Here is a 19,928-nt window from a genome sequence, read left to right as displayed (position 1 = left end):
CTACGGTGACAGGGTATTTATTCAAAGTGTATTTATTGAGCATCTAAAGGGTACCAGAAAATTCTAGCTCTGGACTAGCTCTGACAGACCTGCCAGGGAGCTTCTGGCACAGAGCTCCGTGTCCTGAAGGTGAGCAAATGAGTCCCGGGCCCGCCAGCCTCCAAGGGCCGGGCGGGGCCTCCAACAGTGACAGAGCGCTTCACAAAAAGCCAGGGGCATGAAGGCCGGCCGCCCCAAACGGACTCGCAAACCCCGGTACGGACCGAGCGAGCGGGCCCTGGGCAGCCGCGCCAGGCGGAGGCGGCTTCCCGCCCTCCGAGGGGCCGCGCTTACCCGTCGGGCGAGTACTCGAGGTTGAAGACGGCCCCGTGGGTGCGAGTGCTGAGGTACACCGAGTCCGCAGGATGGATGGAACCATAGAGGTTAGTCATGGTGCGGAAATTGTCCCGCGCCGGGTCCACGAACAGCCCGCGGCCCAAGCTGCGCTCTCTTAGCCACCCGAACAGCCCGGCGCCAGGGCCGCCCAGGCCGGCGCTAAGGCCGTGCCAGCCCCGGCTCCCGACCCGGCCGTCTGGCCCCTGTAGCCAGAGCGGCGGGGAGGGCGGTGGCGACTCTCCCTTGGGCGAAGCGACTGAGGATTCTAGAGCCCCGGGCGACCCGAGCGCCCCCGAGCGCCCGGCGGGGGGCAGCGATTGGGCGCGCGGGCGTCTAGGGCTCCCGCAGGGCGACGGGGGAGGGGCTGCGTCAGCCTCGGGCTGTGGCTGCGCCGGCGGGGAAGGGAGCGGCCCAGCGGCTGCTTCCTGCCCTTCGTGGAGTGCCGGCTCCTCAGCCCGGGCTCCGGCCGCCCCTTCCCCTCCGGGGCTACGGGGCCCGAAGGGAAACATCACCAACGCCCCCGCCCCCCGCTCCGGGCCGCTGCCCCGCCGGCCGACACCTCAGCGGTCCCGCTCCAGCCGCCACTTCCGGCGTGCGGCGGCCTAACCCCGCCGGCTGGGAAACCCGCGCCGCCCCTCGGCCGTCATCCGCCGGGGACCAAGAAAGTGGGGACACCGCCCGACTCGGGTGCAGCCGCAGCCTGGGGAGTTGGAGGTCGGGAGTTACTAAGATGTATTTGTGCGCAACTGAGGATGCTCACGGTCTGGGCTGCATAGGGTGGTGGCATCTGGGCACCGCGTGCGACATTGTCAGTATGTGGTTGTCACTGACCGGACTGTGTCCTTGGGGATGACAGGGCCTGACTAGTCAGTCTAAGAGGCTGGGTATGATTATGTGCTGTTTACATAATCATCCCTACTTTACACTGAGCTCAGAAAAAGGAGACATGACCATATTACGTGCTGCTCACACACAGTAAATTGCATGGTGTACTGCCTACTCGGCCTGGGAATCTAGGGACTCATCAACTTATGCGCTAAAAAACCCTGGTTTGTACAGTGCCTGGAAAATTGGCCTACTGGTGCCTTGGATATCTGCCCAACTCCCTAACCTGACCTACTGGCCAAAGCCGTCCTCTACGCACGAAGGAGCATGTATCCAGCCAGGAGTCACAGAAGGTAGCTGGAGATGTGAGTTAATCCAACCATACAAACAACAGAGTCGAGGGTCAATCCTGCTTATGTCTGCCAAGCAGGGTATGGAGCGCATAACAGATGCAAGGCCCCCAAGGGCCTCAAAAGGTTAACTGGAACTGGGATGTTTCTTGATGAGGGAAGGAGTCTTCTGTGAAGGGAAGTTTGAGGTACAAGAAGAGGCAGATATAAGAACTGACAACTCTTCTAGGCCTTGATCAAGAAATAAGTTGAAAAGCTCCCATCTGGTGACTGTCCAGGATAGATCTGAAGGATCTCTGGAAGAAAGGAATGGGATTCAGAGAGAGCTCAACTTTCAGCAGGTCCTCCCACCAGCAAAGTTATTAGTTATTCTGCTCTCCTGTCCACCAGCTGACTGAAAAAAGGGCAAGAAGCAAGCATCCTGTGTTCAGAGAACATCGAGGTAGCCATTCCTCTAGAGATATTCCCCATGTAAGAGGCAGAGGTTTGTTTTATGACCTTAGTGACCCACAACTTTTGACTGCAGCAAATGCTTAATAAACACCCTCTGCTTGATTCCCAAGTTATGGTCAATGGCTAAAATTTTTTTGGTTTATAAAACCTTGACTGTGATAGTTTTACCAATGTTATTAACTTTCTCAATAAGTAAAATAAAACTCAGTTTTAAAAGGCTACATATTCCAAGGAATTTAAGATATGATTCCACAGAAAAACACACTCTGTAACAAAAGTTTGTGCTATCTCAAGATAATCAGATTTCACCATTCAGGCAACTCAGAATTAACACACTAGAGCCCCCAAACTGATTAAGAACTTAGCAATTTACAGAATCTAAAGAAGCTAAGTGGGAGCCAAAACATTTTGTAGGTTTGCAAGTACCTCTATCAGTTAGATAATGAAAATGATTCTTGAAAAGTTAAGATAGCCACAAACTTCAGGCAGTGGTGGTTGTCACACACAGAACAAGTCATTTAGTAATGTCAGGGGTTTTTTTTTCTTATGCTTCTACTTAAAATGTGCGTGCTCTCTTGTTCCAAATATTTTTACTAAAACCTAAAATAAGAATAAACTGAATAAGGACTAAGATTCTATTGAGATGACTATGATAGAACCCTTCAGTTAAAAAAAAATCACTGGAGGTTAACGAAAAAGGCATTAAAGATAGAACAACTTTGCACCTGCTTCTATTTACCCACTGCCTGTGAGAGCCTTTAAGTACAACCATGTTAACAAGGAATTGATTTCAAACCAGTCTATATAGACCAATATTTATGAAACATTATTTTTGAAAGCTAAAAAATTTTCAACCTCAGTTGCTGAAATTCACAGATATCAGTTCATCAGAAATGCCCAAAGCATTCTCTGAACTCCTTTGCCCCCTGATGCTCCTTCCAGATCACAGCAAGAGTGAAATATTGGCAAAGGTTTCCCCTAGGCCCAAGTATCACATGCATGTCCCTTAGGATCTATCTCATCAAGCAAGCAGGGAATAAATTTATTTACTTTTTTCCCTATCCATTGACTAAACATTTTTAAATTTAACTCCCAACTGATATCTTATAATGCAATGGTCCTGAATGTAAACACGGGCCTTTCTGTCCAGGCTTTTATACTTTGGGAGCAGCAGGTTCACTCCTTATGTCTCTGACATTATTGGTTCTACCCATCAAATAGAATTCTTTTTGGGGGAACAAGATTGACAAACTGAGCAAGACAGTTTGACATGGCATAAAAAGCTGAAATTGCAGCTATATCCCAGGCATCTTCTGGTTGAAGCCATGCATCGTGAGCTTTTTGGAATGATCATCTGTTATTTCATCAGCTCAGGAAACAGCAAGTGCAAACTCCAGCATCGCCTTTTCCCGGGCAGGGAGGTCAGACTTTCTCCAGTTCACACAGACCTCCAAGAAAACACACAGTCAGAAGCAGAATCTCTGTTCATTACAATGCAGCCAATGAAACACAAGGCCTAACGAAATAGGCATTAATGAAAAAACCCAAGGTTAGAGTAAAGGGGCAAAGTCAAGCCAATATAAACTTTCTAGACAGATAAGTATCTTGGTCAAGTCCAGTGTAATACAAACCTGAATTCTAGCTCAACACCACCTCTACCAGGAAATCTTTGCTCACTCAGACTACAAGCACTTCTCTCTCCTCCAAACACCTGTGGCATCAAAATCCTCAGAACCAAGACTCAGAGACTCTTAATACATAAGGACCCCAAATCCCAGCCTTTTCATATTAGAAAAGGGAAGTTCAGATAATTATCCCTTTGTCCTCACTTAATCCCAAATAAGACACAGTATTTGCAAAATTAATAGCTGACACTTAAGCAATTACTATGTGCCAAGAATGTGTTCAGTGCTTCATATTCATTATCTTATGTAATTCTTGTAAAATCCTAGGAAGTAGTACTTTTATTGTCACCCCCAATTTTATTGGCAAAGAAACTGAAGCTTGGAGAGGTGAAATGACTTACCCAAGGTTACAAAGCTAGAGAGTGGCAGAGGTGGGATCTGAATCCAAGTGTACTGGATTCCAATGACTATACTAATAATCATTACCCTTGCTGAAGCAAAATACTGGAAACCACTAACCACCTAAAAACAGGAAGAACAGTTCCAGCAAACCATGGTGTAACAGCACATCCTATGGTCACAAGGGAGACAATGCCGGAGAGACTGATCCTGGGTGAGGCCTGGTGGCTAGGCAGGAGGCTCTCAGCAGGCCAAGGAGATGATGTACCTGTCTTGTTTTGCTTCAGGCTGGCAAAGGAAGCCCTCAGGGAATAATTTTCAAGGGCTCCATTCAGGTGGGGTCAGGAGGGAAGATGACCCTCCCTCAGGAATAAGTGCAGAGAACAGATGTTTCTGTTCTTTGGCCCAGAGGATCAGGAATTTCACAGTAGGGATCAGTAGGATTTTGTAAGCATGGTGACAAACCCACATTTGCTGCGTCTTTATCTTCAGTCCATTCTCTGGGAAGAATTAGCATGACCTCTGGCACCCAAAGAGCCTGACTTTGGATGAAACAAAGAGAGGGTAAGCTGTTGGCTTGGGGACTGAGACCCATTTCACTACCAGTCTTGTTGGGAAAGGGTTGGTAGAGGCAGCTCCAGAATGGGAGGCTGACTGGGCCAGGCCTGGGCAACCCAGCAGTAAGAAATAAAAGGAATCCTAAGAAACTGGTTTGGGCCCATTAGGAATAAGTAGTGGATAGACTATAAATTCACACTGGGAAATGCAAACAGTATAATGTAGCAGAAAGAGTGTAAGCTTTGAAAAGGGACTCGGCCACATTCTAGTTGTATGCCCCACATTAAGCTCCAGCTCTGCACCTGCAAGGTAAAATGCTTGTAATAAGGCTCAACTTAGACAGGGAGTTGGGTGCATTCAAGAGAACGTCTGCCGAGTATCCAATACCAGGTCTGGCATGAAGCTGCAGCTTAGCTAACCACTGGTCCTAACTATCAGGTACACACAGAAGCAGGTGGGCACAGGGATGGGAAACTGGCAGAGGAGAGGTAGACACTCACCTGGTCAGAGAGCACTGGGTTCTTTAAGAAGACCCTGTACCGAGCACTGTGGACAGCCACGCTGTATGGACACCTATTGGCTAGGCTGGTCTTCACAATGATGAGTTCTTTGTCAGCTCTGCTGAGCTGGCCTGGGAAGGGAGAGGAGAGGAGAGGAGAGCTGCCATAAGCCCTGGACAGCAGCTCAGAAGAACCTAGACAGGCGCCACCATATTTTAGCAGGTTGCCCATCCACCTATGCACCCACCCATTCACTCATGCATTCATTCCCAGTCCCTTGCTCCTAGCTACCCTGTTTTACTTTCTTCATGATACTTAACACTTTCTGAAGTCAACTTATCCTTTTATCTTATTTGGTTGTTCACTGTTTTCTTCTCTCTAGGATATGTTTGAAAGTCTAGGCGTTTTCTGACTTGTTCACCACTATCTCCCCAGAGGAATGCCTGACATATAGTGGTTGCTCAGAAAAATATGTGCTAAATGAATGACTAAATTCAAGAAATATTTTCTGAGGCCCATCAGGTACTGGACTAACACTTTTTTAAAAGGTCCTAACCTCAGGGGACCTGCTCCTTAGGGGTCAGCAGAGGCAGAGAAGAAGGGAATCCACGTTGGTACCTGGCACCATTCTGGGAACTTTACATAATCCTCACCCCAGCTCTGCAGAGTGAGTATTAATGCCATTTTACTAGTAAGAAAACCAAGGCTTTGGGACATTTACATACTTTGCTGAAGTTCACGTGCATGATTTATGGCAGCATCAGATTTGAACACAGGACCCGTCTCTTCCCACTGAGATGGAGAAGCTGTGGCAGCTGGGGAAAGGTAAAGCAGTGGGCACTCAGCATGCCACTGAAGAAGGACAGATGAAGGAGGCTGTGGAGTTCAGTGGAGGAAGAGGCCCTTGTAAGTGAAGGCAGATGAGATGGACTTTGGAGGAAAGTTCAGATTCACAAAGCGTGGACAGGATAAAAGGCATCCCAGAGGCACAGTGAAGTGTGAGCCAAGTTAAAGAGGGGCGATATCATGAGACCTGAGTGCTCTGAAGAGTAAAATGTAGCTCACCTTGACTGGTCAGAACATAAAGAGGGGCTAGAGGAAATGAGACTGGGAAGGCAAGCTGGTGTTAGGCCATGGAGAATCATTGTGACAGATATCTCCCAGTCCCTGCTTCCCCCTCTTCTTTTAATAATAGAATCCCTTAATTTTAGCTGGGCACGTGACCACACAGCTTCCCTGACAGCTAGATGTAATGAAGTTCTAGCTAATGGGATGTAAATGGAAGTGATGAGTGTGACCTCCATGTCATGACCTTAAAGGGAAGGAATGTGTGCCCACAAGTGTCCATCTGTCTCTTTCTGCTGGTGGCAGTAGTGAGCCAGCATGAACATGTAACCAAGAGCAATCTCAGACAGCAAACAACACTGTGATGCCCCTCAACAGCTCACACAGGACTATAGGTGAGAGAGAGGAAAAAAACATCTTATTTAAACCAATGTGTCTTTGGATCTGGCTAACAGCAGCCTAACCTGAACCCTAAGTAAGAAATGCATTATTGCCAGTCTAAAATCCCTGAACTTTATTATCTAGGGGGGTGTAGGGAGCCAGAGGGATTTTTAGAACAAAATTAGAAAGATGAGCCAGAGTTATTACCAAACTTATTTCAGTTCCATACATATAACCGTAAAGTTGCATTCAGACCCCAGCCTCAGAATCTGGAGGCTGTCTCAGCCAACTACAGTCTTTCTGGGCTTCTTCCTAGCTCCACAGTGATCTGGGACTATGTGGGAAGGACCTCTAGCAAGCAGGCCCCTGAATCTTATCCAAGAATGATTTAGCACTGTTTTTCCACTAACCTGTTTCTTTGTTGCAGATGGCATTGTAATAAGAAAAGAAGGCTCTGAATTCCAATGGCCGATAAGGCAACACTTGAAATATATTTGGTAAAAACCCTGTCTGCAGAGAAGAAAAAAACAAGGAAAGATAAAATGACAGCTTAGAGCAGGATAGGCAAACAATAACTGGTAGTTCCCATACTGTCTGCTGAATGCCAGATGCAATCTTAGGAAGCCACAGCCTTGTGAAAAGCACAGTCCACACATATGTTCACCTTTTAGGGTATTTTAAGTGTTACTTCTAAAGGTGATTTCTTTTTGGTAAGTCATTTTATAAAACTTAGAGAGTGAATTTGTAAGTAAACCAAATGACGCTTCTTAGAATTTAGATTTTACTGATTTCCTCCCTTTTCACAGAGGGGTTGGTGGTGCTTGTTTATTTCTAAGAATTAAATCAGTAACAAGTCTTGATATTAGTAAAGTACTTTGTAAAGTTCTTTCATACATCCAATCTCATTCTTCCTTCTCCACAACTCTGTAAGGTAGTAAGGCAGGTATCATTATCCCCAGTTTATAGATAAGAAAACTGAGGCCTGGAGAGGTTCAGTGACTTGCCCTAGGCCATACCAAATGTAAGAGGCAGCCTTGGGAGTTTGACATTGGGTTTTCAGTATGTTTTCTAATGGGATGTTATGGCAGATGTTATGTTGGCTGCTACCCAGCAGCCATTTCTTCCCTTTTCCCTTGACAACTGAACCTGGCTGTTGTTCAGATATCAGATTGCCATGGGCCCCAGGGAAGGCCAAGCCCTTTCCCAACTCTAGTGGGTGAATCCTGATTGGTCTAAACCAACTATAGTGATTCTATTCTACTTGTCAGTGATTGGCCTAGGAATGGGCATGTGATACCATTGTGCCCAATGAGAAACAGGGAAATCAGCTAGGAGCCTTCTCTCTCCAAAAGGAATATGAGAAAAGGGTGTAGCCTCCATGTCCCTTCCATTACATCCAGGGGTTGTGCAGGGATGTAATGTTTGCTGCTGCTATAGCCATGGAGAGACCAGGAGGTCCCAAGTCTGAGCACAGAGTCATCACATTAAGGAAGACAGAGCCAAAAAATGCAAAGAACTTGATCTTTGACTGTATCACTGAGCCACTGGATTCACTCTGTGTCTGGACCTGCTGTTATGTGAGACTCTGAATTGTCCTTACTGTTATACCAACTGAATTGGATTTTCTCTTACTTGTAGCTGAAAGTGCCCTGATAATAGATGGTACAGGTTCATTACTGGTCTAGAACACATGGTAGAAAGAATCATTTATATCAGCCATAGCAGGGGCTGGGGAGGAGGTGAGGAAGTGAGGAGGTGTGGACAGGTACTGAGAAAGAGGCTGAGGGTTCCAAACCTTTCCCATCAGACCATTTGGGTTTTTATCTTTTCTTCTTCATCTTCTTTTTTTTAAATGGAGGTACTGGGGATTGAACCCAGGACCTTGTGCATGCTAAGCAGGCACTCTACCACTGAGCTATATCCTCTCTTCTATCTTTTCTATATAATGGATTTCTACACAAGATTTTGTTTGGAAAAAATCCACAAAGTACCAGCACCAAGGTTGAAAAACAAAAGTTTAAAGCAAACATCTGTGTTCAAAGAAGGGTTTTATAATTTGGCAATATAAAGCACCAGCTTTAAAAAGTACCCTCAAGAAATAATTCAGGGATGTTCAAAAAGATATACGCATAAACATGTTACAAGTCCTTAATTTCCAAGATTGGGAGATTGCTGAAATAAATTAAAATATCTCTATTAGCAATGCTATATCATGCAGTCACTAAACATCACATTGACCTAGAAAAATCTTCATACCATGATCTCATTAAAAAAAAAGTTACATGTATATTTATACAAAGAAAATAGGGAAGAAAAATGCTAGCAGTGGCTGACTTTGGTGGAATGAGGTAATTTTTATTTTTTAATTTTCTGCTTATTTAATTTTTCTAATTTTTCAACATGTAATTGCAGGAAAGAGCAAGGTACCTCTCACACTTGTTGAAGCAGCTGGCACGTATCTCATGGGTCTATCTTCACACCATGCTATGGTGCCAAAGGGAACTACAGCACCCACCTCAGTGAGCAGAGAACTGAGTGACAAAGAGGAGTCTCAGAACTTAACAAGCCGTGCCTAAGAAAGAGGAAAAAAATGCACGTCCGTCTGACTGGGATACAACTGGATCCCAAAGGAAGGGTTCATCCACAGGAGGAACTTGGGCAGACTGGGACAACCAGTTCCAGGGATTTATACTCTAGCAGACAAAGGTCTGCACTGGCTGTGACTCCCTGCATAAGGTGAGTGTCTCACATTCTTTTCTATCTCCTCCATGAGCTCTACAATGTCAAAAGATAGGTCCTTTTTGTAGGGAGTAGGGTAATGGCTGATGGGTTTGGACTTCTCTTCCTGCTGAGTCTCATAAAGGTGCAAGTTCAGGGTCACCACAGGTAACTTTTTCCAAAATCTACTTGTCACAAGGTGAAGAAGACACTGAAAGGAAACAAAGACAGGTTTGGATGGGCTACCAAAGGAATGGCCTGGATAGCTAGTTTGTATATCTGGGCTTAAATGAAAGATGGTACCTCCTGGTCCAACTCCCACTGATTACAAGTCCCCTTGAGCAATCATGAAAAGGATTCTGGGCTCAACAAGAAACAAAAAAAGTACTTAAAATTATTTTTTAAAAACCTGTGGGACAAATACACACAAAAACTTCTACAAGCTGTTAGCTTGCATCTGCTAGCTTAAAAAGCCAGTTGATGAAACCATCTGAGGTATGTACCCAGGCACAGGGCTTGACGTTAGGTGAGTGTATAAATGACAGTTACTATTGGCCAACTAGAGTTTAAAATTTTTTGTTTTGTTTTGTAGAAATACCAGACACTTCATGATTTTGAAATACACAGACTGGGTTCCACCACCAGTCTTCATACTACAGCACAATCCAAAAAAACTTTTCACACTGAACATTATCAAAATTAGAAACATGCTTCAAAAGATACCATTATGAAAATGGAAAGACAGTTCACAGACTCATAAAAAATATTTGCAAATCATATACCTCATAAAGAATTTATATCCAGAATACATTTTAAAACATTTTATAACTCAATAAGAAGACAACATACTTTAAAAATGGGTAAAATATCTAAACAGACATTTCACCAAATTAGACATACAGATGGCCATTAAGTACATGCAAAGATGCTCAACATCACTCTTAGGGAAATTCAAATTAAAACCACAATGAGATAACACTTCACACTTGGTGTAATAAAAAAGACAATAACAAGTATTGGTGAGGATGTAGAGAAACTGGAACCTTTATGGTGGTGGAAATGTAAAGTGGTGCTGCAACTTTAGAAAAGTTTGGCAGTTTCTTGAAAAGTTAAATATAAATTTATCACAGAGCCCAGCAGTTCTTTCCCAGAGAAATGAACTCATACATCCACAAAAAGACTTGTATGCAATTGTTAATTGCATTGTTCACAGGAGCCAAAAAGTGAAAACCTGAATGGATAAACAAAATGTAGTGTATCCATACAACAGAATACTACTCAGAAATAAAAAGTAATGAGCTTCTAATGCATGCTACAAACATAGATGAATTTTAAAAACATCAAGGTAAGTGAACGAAGCCAGAACAAAAACACTATAAGTTGTATGATTCCATCTGTATGGAATGTCCAGAAAAGGCTTATAGCCTATGAGACAGAAAGTAGATTAGTGGTTATGTGGAGCTGGGGTGGGAACGGGAGTTGATTGCAAATGGGCATGAGGGATCTTTTTAGGGTCACTAAAGTGTTCTAAAACTGGATTTTGGTGATGGTTGCACAATTAATAAGTTTACCAAAAATAACTATATTTGAAGTGTCTGAAATATATAGTGTGTAAAGCAGTTTTTAAAATGCTGCATGTATGGGGGGGTAAAGTATCATTTTTGGTTTTAGAGTGAGATTTGGGGTAGGTTTCAGAAGCATGAAGAAGAGCTAACCTCTACCCTGTCACAGTTGTTTTAAGACTGACAACTAAGTGATGCCTAGAGCCTGACCCAGGTGTATGGAAGATACTGAGTTTTTTTTCCTATGATATCTTTGCTTTTGATATCAGGTTAATACTGGCCTCAAAGAATGAGTTGGGATATGCTCCCTCCTCTCCTATTTTTTAGGAAGAGTTTGTGAAGAAGGGGTATTAATTCTTTAAATATTTGGTGCAATTAGTCAGTGAAGACACCTGGGCCTGGGCAGACTCTACCCTACTGCTGTTACTGATGAATTTGTTGATCTTACAACCTCATACGACCTTGGGCCAGTTATCAGTGTACTGCCATTCAGCTCTAAACTCACCCTTCACTGCCTACTCTGAGAAAATAGATCTTGGTGTTAAAAATATTTTTCCTTTGTTATCTATCAGGAAGACAAGCTGTGTAGATAGAAAGCCCTGCAGAGGCACTGAAAGAGGAGAGTTTTGCTTCGTGGTTCCAGTGCGCTATCTAGTATACTTCTGCAGCACCACACCTTCTCCAGCACCTGCTCCTGCTTTGTTTGGGGGCCAGAAGCACCCAGCAGCCAACAGTTCTCCCTAGCACCTACGGGGCTGTTTTGTAACAGAGGCTTCCAGGAGACATTTCCGCAGGAATAGCTTTCCCCAGCACCCTAGAAGTGCCAGCAGGTTCTGTAGGGTGGATTTCTAGCAAGTTCCACTACCACAGATTCCCACTGACTTCTTGCCATTTAATGAGCCATGACTGTGTCCTTCCTCTCTATCAAGGTCTCAATCAGTCCTGGCCAGTGGAGAGAGGCTTTTCCTTGGGTGAGCTAAGTACTAGGGGTAATGGCAGTTCCTTATATCTGCTTTTCTTATACCCTTTAAAGTGCTCTAGTTCTTACTAGCCATGATCATTTGTAATTAAAAACATCTGTACCAAGTGGACTCTCACTTGTGCAGTGATAATCGTGAGTATTTTCATTAAAGATATTAACACTTCCATGGATTCTTTTACTATTAATTTCTGTTTATAAATCAGCATGCAGTTCATTTGTACTTTTTAGAAACCAGTGAACTAAGAAATTTTAAAGGTTCAGTCAAATACTACCTCTTTTGGGACACCTAACCTGACTCCTACCTTCCTCCCACATAGAAGTAACCATTTCGTCCTTTGTACTCCCCGGGGCTGACCTTCTAATCAGACAGGTTGTTACAAACAAGATAACATTTGGTATTTTCATATGGCAACAGTGAATTCCCCTAGCGCAGGGACCATGATTCAGCTAACTACCTGGCTCAATTACCCAGCTCAATTCCTGGCTCACAGCAAATGCTCAACTAGTTTCGTTAATTGAAAGCTACAAAAACGCCCAACTTCACCAGTCAACAAAGAAAAGCAACCCCGAGATGCCACTTTTCCAACTTCTCAAGTAGAAAAGATTTCGAAAGAGGAAGTCTGGGGAAACAGTCCAGAAGGCCGCGGTCTGGTCCAACCTTTCCGAAGGGCAATGTCATTTCCCCAAGGGAAATACTGAAGCATGAGGAGATGTATCCCAGAGGCAGTCGAGGGCAGCATCGCCCCTACTGCGCTGGCTCTAGGCCGGCAAGACCCCTAAAGAAGAGGTCTAATCTACCCGGACTGATCCCCCAGGATCCCCCACGCGCAGGCCGAAATCAAGGCATGTTCTCGACATAGGTGCGCCGCCGACTGCTCGCCCAGGCCTCCTCTGCAATCCCCAGTCGCCCTCGGCCACTTTCACACCCAGAAAAAGCTGCACGACCCGTTCAGAAAAGTGAATTTCGCAACCGCGACCCAACCGGACTCCAACGCCGCCTTAGTCCAGGTCCGCGGCTCAGAGCCGGGCCCCGCACGCTCGCTTGCGGTCTTAGTTTCCCACCCACCCGCACGCGGCGGACCTCCGCGTCCCCTGGTCAGCCAGCCGCCCGACCCCGGCAGTATGTGCGCACTTACCAGCTGTCGCACGACGCCGAGCCCGCGAACCACAGAAGTAGCGGCACGCGGCGCAGCGGCCAGGCAGCATTCCCGCGCGCCGCGTCCCCTGGGCCCGCCCCTCGGGGCGTGCCGCATAGGGCTCCGCCCGCGAGGTGCTTTCGACCCCGCCCCTGCAGGCCTGAGTTTCCGGTCTCAGGTGGCTGCTCTTCTCCAGGCGTCCGCCATAGTCTGTGGACTTGGGAATGAGCCAGACGGATGCCCATGTGTCGCCCCCACAGGAAAGTGTCCTTGATAGGCCTCCTCAGCCAGGTTTGGGCCGAGTTTCTGAGGAGACTCCTCTACCCACGTCGGGGTAATACAGGAATCATTTCCCGACCTCTCACTCTGCCTGGCCGGGACCCTAGGTCATTGAGCACCATTCAGGCATGGCCTTGGGCCAGCCACGATCGAGGTAGTCTTGGTCATCGAATACCTATTGGTTCCAGGCCCTCTGGAATGGGGTTGGAGTGGGGAGGAGAGAAAAAGAATCTACACCATCTCTTCTGCAAAGGTAACCGGCCAAGAACAGTTCTTAAAACAATGACTGCAAAACAACAAAACTTACATTTCATTTGGCCTCTGTTATCTTACTCAGTTGGCTCACCAGCACTTGGCAAAATTTGAAGGGTATCTTAGAGCTAGTCTGTCTTAAACAGCCTAAAAATCTGAAAATTCAGGTTGGATGTAGATGCCTTAAAGAAGTGGGCAGTAGAAATGGAGGACGGCTAAAAGCCAAGCCTTCTCAGTACCCAGGAGCTTTGATTCCTACTGGCGCTAGCTGGATGTGCCAGTTGACAGAGGAAACTGATTTCAAGTGAGAGCCCCAAAACTCAGAAGAGCATACCTGGCGTGATATTGATTTGGAATTCAGCTGCTTCTCACATGGGCAACTAAATGCTCCAGGGGAAGCAGTAGCAAGGATTTAACTGCAGTTACTGATTTTCCCGGGCCACGTAGTATCGATAGCTCAATTTTGTCGAGCTGTTCATGTGATATGTATATATTTGCAGGGGGGAAAAAGCCAGGGACACCTATGCACACCAAAATGTTAACATTCATTACCTATTTCGTGTCAGAACCTACACTACAAAGAATGAGAACTAGCTGACAGCCTAGCAAGTGAGACAACGGGGTAAGGGAGAAGACTAGTAAGTTTTATTATCTTTTAGTCTTCTCTGTTTTCCACTGTGTGGACAGACATCTTCTCTAGCAACAACCAAAAAGGTTTCACATTGTAAAAGAAAATACTTTTTCTGGTAAAAGGTCAGCCGTCCTTTTGAGGGCGGAGTCAGAAGAGAGAGCCAACTCCTGAAGGCCCTCTGTTTAGTTCTCAAGGTTCCCACGGAACGAAAAGTGGCGGCGTCACGTATCCCAGCGTGCGACCCGAGACACCGGCAGTGGAAGCACCGCTACTGACGGAAGCTGGGCGTTTCTCCTGCCGATCCGCGGACAGACTGCAGGGTAGAAGGCCGGCTAGAGACACAATCATAGCCACCCTCGGGGAATCCGCCTACCCACAGCTGTTAGGCTTCACAGGCGAGAGGTTCAAGTCCCACACACCGGTGCTGCCGGAAACGGAAAGCCTTGGGCGAGCAGGCGATTGGACACAGAACCGGAAGTCGGAAACTGTGTGTGGCGGCGTCCGCGATGGCTGAGGCGGCGGGTGTTGCAGCGGAATTCTTTGCGAGCAACAGGGCCCGGGCGGCGCGCGCGGTTCTAGATCAGGTGGTGTTACCGGGTGAAGAGCTGCTGCTGCCGGAGCAGGAGGACGGAGAAGGCCCAGGGGGTGCAGGGGAGCGACCGCTGCGTCTGAACGCCGGGGCGCGCTCCCGTGTGCGCGTGGTTTGCGGCCCAGGCTTGCGGCGCTGTGGCGACCGGCTGCTGGTCACCAAGTGCGGCCGCCTCCGTCACAGAGAGCCCGGCGGCGGCGGTGGTGGCGTTTACTGGGTGGACTCGCAGCAGAAGCGGGTGAGCTGGAACTTCGGAGGGGTGGTACGGCCGGGAGAAGTCTGGGGAGATTCCTCGAAAGAAGCAGCGAAGGGGCCCAGGAGCTCTCCTTTCTTAAGGCTAGCCTAGAGCCCCCGCAGCCTTGAGCTTACCTCTGCATCTCCTTTAGAGGGACTGTGAACAACTGGAACGTGGCCCGAGATGGGCGATCAGGAGAGAAAGGAGCCCTGAAATCATGGCATATAAGGAGATAAGGACTGTGAGACATGGCCAGTCTTCAAAACCCCAAAGGTCAGGGAGCAGCAGAGTTGTCTTTCAGGGTCTCAAAGAACTAGGCTTTATCAGTAGATGTCACAGGGAGTTAAATTTCTCTTAGAATAAATAAGAACTCATGTAGGAAAAGGTTGCCCAACAATGGAATGGCCTTCCTTGGTTGTGAGGACCCCCTGTGCCACTGGACTCATGCAAACAGAAGTTAGGGAGTTCCTGATAAGGATACAGAAGAGGTATGGGATACTGACTTAAATGAACAGACTATTGGAAGCTGCAAATCTGAGAGTTTATCATGTGATTGTTTTTTCTTTTACTGAAAGTGGCATATGACCAAGTTTGTTGTAAGATTTGTATTGATTTGGGGTAGAGTATAGCCCAAGTGGTAGAGCGACTGCTTAGCATGCACAAGGTCCTGGGTTTGATCCCTGGTACCTCCTCAAAAAATAAACAAAATAAATTGCCTCCCCTGGCAAAAAGGAAAAAAAAGTAAATAAGTAAAAATAACTTTAATTACATCCCCCCCCAATTTGTATTGATTTGTACACTTGGATTTCAAAATATTTTCTAAATATCTCTACTGACAAACATAATAAAGTAACCGCTAAGGGCTTGCTGAAGATGTCTTCAGAATGACTGTCATTTATGGTTGTTCTCTCATTCTGTTTTCTTTTGTAGTATGTCCCAGTGAAAGGAGACCATGTGATTGGCATAGTGACAGCTAAGTCTGGAGATATTTTCAAAGTTGATGTTGGAGGGAGTGAGCCAGCTTCTTTGTCTTACTTGGCATTTGAAGGTGCAACTAAAAGAAACAGACCAAATGTGCAGGTAATGACAGAACCTTTGGTTTCAAAAGTAAGAAAAATATCCATTCCCTAAATACTCAAATATCCAGAAGGCTACTTAAATTGTCCTATTTTCCCAGTTCTATAGGATGATCTTGGGGCATCTGTGTAATCACTCCAGGCTTCAAGAGTTCCTTCCGCTGTTCCAGCTCTGGGACCAGAGTCTGTACTTATTTTACATTTGCTGTGTTGGGGGATGTTTTCATCTTTACTGAGTTGAAAGGTTATATCTGTTCTCTCCATTGTTATTTGTTATGCCTGTATACACTGGACAAGGAAGGAAGCCATAGGCTCAGGGAGGAAGGAGGGAAAAGCAGTGCAAATTGCTGTTTTATCAGCCATCCATCTACTCTGGATGTGGGTCCCAGGACTGGCATCTCACAGCTTCAGTCACATCACTGTTTGCCAACAATCCAGCTGACAGGAGCAGTCTTGTTACCCCAAGTTTTTAATTTGGACTTTTTAGGTAGCATGGCCACACTCTTCCTATCCATCCAGACCAGAAATTCGTTTGTTTCTTTGCCCTTGCTCACTCACCTTTCTTGTGTCTTTAGTTGCTTAATCTTATTAATCCTTTTTGAGTCTCTCTCTGATCTTCCACATGTCCACCCTTTTATCTCCACTTTGCAAGTTCAGGCTTTAGCTATTTCTTGACTGGATTTAGTCAGTGACCTCCTTATTAACGTCCTGCCTGTACACTTTTGCTCTTCATCCAGGCTTTTACGAGCTGACATCCTCACACTCTCCTTCCTCGAAAAAATTCCTTCAAAGCCTACATATGTTCTTGGTATTTATACTCCAGAGGTTTTCCCTCATCCATAATTACAGCCTCCATATGGCCCTGCCTAAACCACACCAAACTATTTAACAGCACTACTGAATTCATAATTTCTTTCCCTTGTACTCTTGTTCCCTCTGTCTGGATTGCTCTATCCCCTTCTCAACCTGTGGAACACATGGTCATCCTTTAAGACCCAGGCTGAACACCACCACTTCTGTAAAAACATCCCTGATTTTCAGTCACTTTACTTACTAGATTCAGCCTTGAATGAAGTTTGTTGTCTATATATATATCTCCATTGCCCTCCGAGACCAAATGCTTCTAAAAGGCAGGGAATGTTTTGTTCCTCTCTAGTTCCTATAGTCACCAACAAATAGGAGGTACTTAATGGAATAAGTTTACTCTCCATTTCCTTAGTTTCATCATTTTGAAGTTCAACTCTTTGAGGTTTTTAAGGTAAATCTTGCACGGAGAGGTGTCAACGAATTACCAGTATTCCATTTTGCTTTGTATAATTTGCACGTCAGGAGTTTCTGTAATTCCCTAGAGCAGTGCTGTCCAATAAGACTTTCTGTGGTGACGCTCATGTTTCATATATGCACTGACTAGTATGGTAGCCACTAGACACACGTGGCTGTTGAGCACTTGAAATGTGGATAGTGCAAATGAGAAACTGAATTTTACATATATAACTTTAATTAATTTAAATATAAGTTTAACTACATGTGGGTAGTGGCTACCATATTGGACAGTGCAATCCTAGAAGGTTTTCTCTGGCTTTGAGATGACTCCCAGTTTTAGGATTTTCTGGTGGGTGAAGGGTAACAGTATATGTACTAATTTTGCCATCTTTTAAGATTCAGCTCCAGAGTGTGGGAATCCTGGAGTGTAGTCAGTCCCTGAGCCACAGAACTGTAGATGGCTGGAGAGAATCAGTAGCAGCACCTATAGCATGGTTTGCTGAGAGGAAATGACCTATCTTTCAATTATCATCGTAGGTTGGCGATCTCATCTATGGCCAATTTGTAGTTGCTAATAAAGATATGGAACCAGAGATGGTCTGTATTGACAGCTGTGGACGAGCCAACGGAATGGGTGTGATTGGACAGGATGGTCTGCTTTTTAAAGTGACTTTGGGCTTAATTAGAAAGTAAGTCCTGATGCCTTCTGGCTTGCCTGTCGTCTTTTATAGTATGCCTTCCTAGAAAGCTGACCAATCTTTGGGATCTGGATTCTTCACAACGTCTTTATCTCCTCAAAGTTAAAAATCAGTATCTCTTTAGCACACTTGTAAACTCACACACTTAGCCCCTCCTCCCAGTGTGAATACATCAAGTTCAGATGTATTTGGCATTACAGTTTGTGTTGATGTGGAGTCTGGCTTCTCTGCCGGAAGGCCTGCTGTTCCTTAGAGCTGATATATTCAGCCTAAATGTGAAAACTGGCCTTCCCCCTTTCTAAGTCACTTGAATACAAATGCAATTTACAATCATACAAAATCACCAAATTTCTCTTATAATGGGAGTTAAATGTAATTAGGCTGATGTCATCCTTATGCAGACATTCACAGAAAGCTCCTGCTTTTCTGTCCTGGTAGATTTAAGTTCCCAGAGGCATATTCTTTCTCTGTTAGGTGTTTAGACCTTTACTTTCCCAAAGCTGTGCCCTATTAAAGTGCTTTACTCCTAGAGTCACTGAGGTTCAGAGCTATTTTGCATGTCTCTTTTTTCTACTTATTCTGCAGATTTGGAGAATTCAAGATGTTAAAGAAGCATGTTACTAACCAAGCAGCACACTCTTTGTGCTTTGACAGTCAATGCTCCTCTCCAAGTATTGAATTTAATACCAGGGAAAAACTTATGTGGTCAGGAAAATAAGTTTAAAGTGTTCTTTTAGCACCACAGATAATTAAAAAGCTACAGTTCTAAAGTCTAGAATTAAGGTGCTCTGATAATGTCAAGGAAGAACTTCATACATTTTTTGTAAAGTTGACCCAAGGAGTTTGATTTCTTTGTAGAGGATAGCCAATTGTTGTTACTTCTGGTATATCTATTAGTGTAAAGCTTCTTGGAAGAAGCAGGCAGCAAATATTGTCATGTGCCTTGTTCTTGGGATGATGTTGGTTGAGCTTTGAATAACTGTGGAGAACTGCCCAGAAAAGGAGTCTCCTAAAGGAAAGTCAGGTCACACCCCACCACTTTAAGTTTTAATATTCTTTCTTCTTCCTTACCAGGCTGCTAGCTCCAGACTGTGAAATCCTACAAGAAGTGGGAAAACTCTACCCACTGGAGATAGTATTTGGAATGAATGGGAGAATATGGGTTAAGGCAAAAACCATTCAGCAGACTTTGATTTTGGCAAACATTTTAGAAGCTTGTGAACACATGACAGCAGATCAAAGAAAACAGATCTTCTCCAGATTGGCAGAAAGTTGATCTTTGTGGGCATTTTTATGTGTCAGTTGAGCCAAGAGACAATGGGTTTTCTAGGGGAAATGTTTCTCAGGTGAACCTCTCTCCATTAAATCTTCAGAAGACAAGATGTGAATGTACGTATTGTCTTATGAGTCCTAAATAAAATATTTTTATAAAAAAGTTACTGGTTGCCACCCATGTTCTTGTGAGTGGGAAAGTCATTATAAAATAATGATGTGGTTTTTTGTTTTTTACAGTGAAGTTTACTAAAAGTTACTATTTGATGTTAACTCCCTTAGTTACGCTAGAGTACAGCTTCTATAATAAACTGGAGGTGACCATTAAAATAATTAATTTTCTGATGACAGTAAAACATGTTCACTAAAGAAAATGTAGAATACATAAAAAATAGCAAACACAAACCACCTGTAATCCCACTGTTTAGTGGGTGAGTATGTAATAGCCAACAATTACCGTGTGCATTATGTTGTTCAATAAGTAACTATGATGAAGATCTCTGATTCCAAGTCCAACCAAATCTTATTTTGTTAGTATCATTTCCTAGAAGCCAAACAAAAGACTACCTGCCTAGGTTCTGAAAAATCAGCAGAGGTTTGTGATGGAATTTGAGAGGAAATTTGCATTTTTAAGCAAAGTGTTTAAAGGTGAAAATGGACCCTGGCTGATGATGATCCACGTCAGTGGTTCTGGGGTCAGAGAC

At 44.9% G+C, this 19,928-nt stretch overlaps 2 protein-coding genes and 2 long non-coding RNA genes across 5 annotated transcripts in view; 2 read left to right on the top strand and 2 right to left on the bottom strand.

Annotated features, from left to right (window-relative positions):
- The window catches only part of DCAF10 (DDB1 and CUL4 associated factor 10), a 43,150-nt gene extending 42,178 nt beyond the window's left edge, over positions 1 to 972 (bottom strand). The window contains exon 1 of the mRNA XM_010995541.3: positions 334 to 972. Within this exon, the coding sequence (XP_010993843.2) occupies positions 334 to 884 (551 nt within the window). The 5' untranslated portion in view covers positions 885 to 972. The remainder of the gene's footprint in view (positions 1 to 333) is intronic.
- On the top strand, positions 353 to 11,948 carry LOC105102252 (uncharacterized). The gene is made up of 3 exons (XR_838361.3): positions 353 to 422; positions 8,944 to 9,267; positions 11,384 to 11,948. It is a non-coding gene; the product is annotated as an uncharacterized LOC105102252 (long non-coding RNA).
- On the bottom strand, positions 2,384 to 9,024 carry LOC135322283 (uncharacterized). Its single transcript, XR_010382739.1, has 4 exons — positions 8,959 to 9,024; positions 6,942 to 7,041; positions 5,086 to 5,216; positions 2,384 to 3,451 (listed from the first exon to the last, which is right to left on the bottom strand). It is a non-coding gene; the product is annotated as an uncharacterized LOC135322283 (long non-coding RNA).
- Positions 11,949 to 14,339: 2,391 nt separating the features above from the next.
- EXOSC3 (exosome component 3) lies at positions 14,340 to 19,486 on the top strand. Of its 2 annotated transcripts, XM_031450054.2 has the most exons (4): positions 14,360 to 14,918; positions 15,846 to 15,995; positions 17,792 to 17,943; positions 19,027 to 19,486. In XM_031450054.2, the coding sequence occupies exons 1-4, from the start codon at positions 14,598 to 14,600 to the stop codon at positions 19,226 to 19,228; spliced, it is 825 nt and encodes a 274-aa protein (XP_031305914.1). In that variant the 5' UTR covers positions 14,360 to 14,597; the 3' UTR covers positions 19,229 to 19,486. The 2 variants fall into 2 exon arrangements, with proteins under 2 accessions (XP_031305915.1, XP_031305914.1); XM_031450055.2 differs by lacking the exon at positions 17,792 to 17,943 and having other exon boundaries at positions 14,340 to 14,918; positions 19,027 to 19,195.
- Positions 19,487 to 19,928: the final 442 nt, after the last annotated feature.

The sequence above is a fragment of the Camelus dromedarius genome, chromosome 10 (assembly GCF_036321535.1).
Source record: "Camelus dromedarius isolate mCamDro1 chromosome 10, mCamDro1.pat, whole genome shotgun sequence".
In the NCBI taxonomy this organism is placed as follows: domain Eukaryota; kingdom Metazoa; phylum Chordata; class Mammalia; order Artiodactyla; family Camelidae; genus Camelus; species Camelus dromedarius.
This window is presented reverse-complemented; position numbering and strand designations above follow the sequence as displayed.

Bases quoted from the DNA above. Each gene is read 5' to 3' on its own strand.
- EXOSC3 (XM_031450054.2), top strand. From the start codon at position 14,598: ATGGCTGAGGCGGCGGGTGTTGCAGCGGAATTCTTTGCGAGCAACAGG. The intron at 14,919-15,845 runs GTGAGCTGGAAC...TTTCTTTTGTAG, and splicing joins TGGACTCGCAGCAGAAGCGG to TATGTCCCAGTGAAAGGAGA. The intron at 15,996-17,791 runs GTAATGACAGAA...TTATCATCGTAG, and splicing joins GAAACAGACCAAATGTGCAG to GTTGGCGATCTCATCTATGG.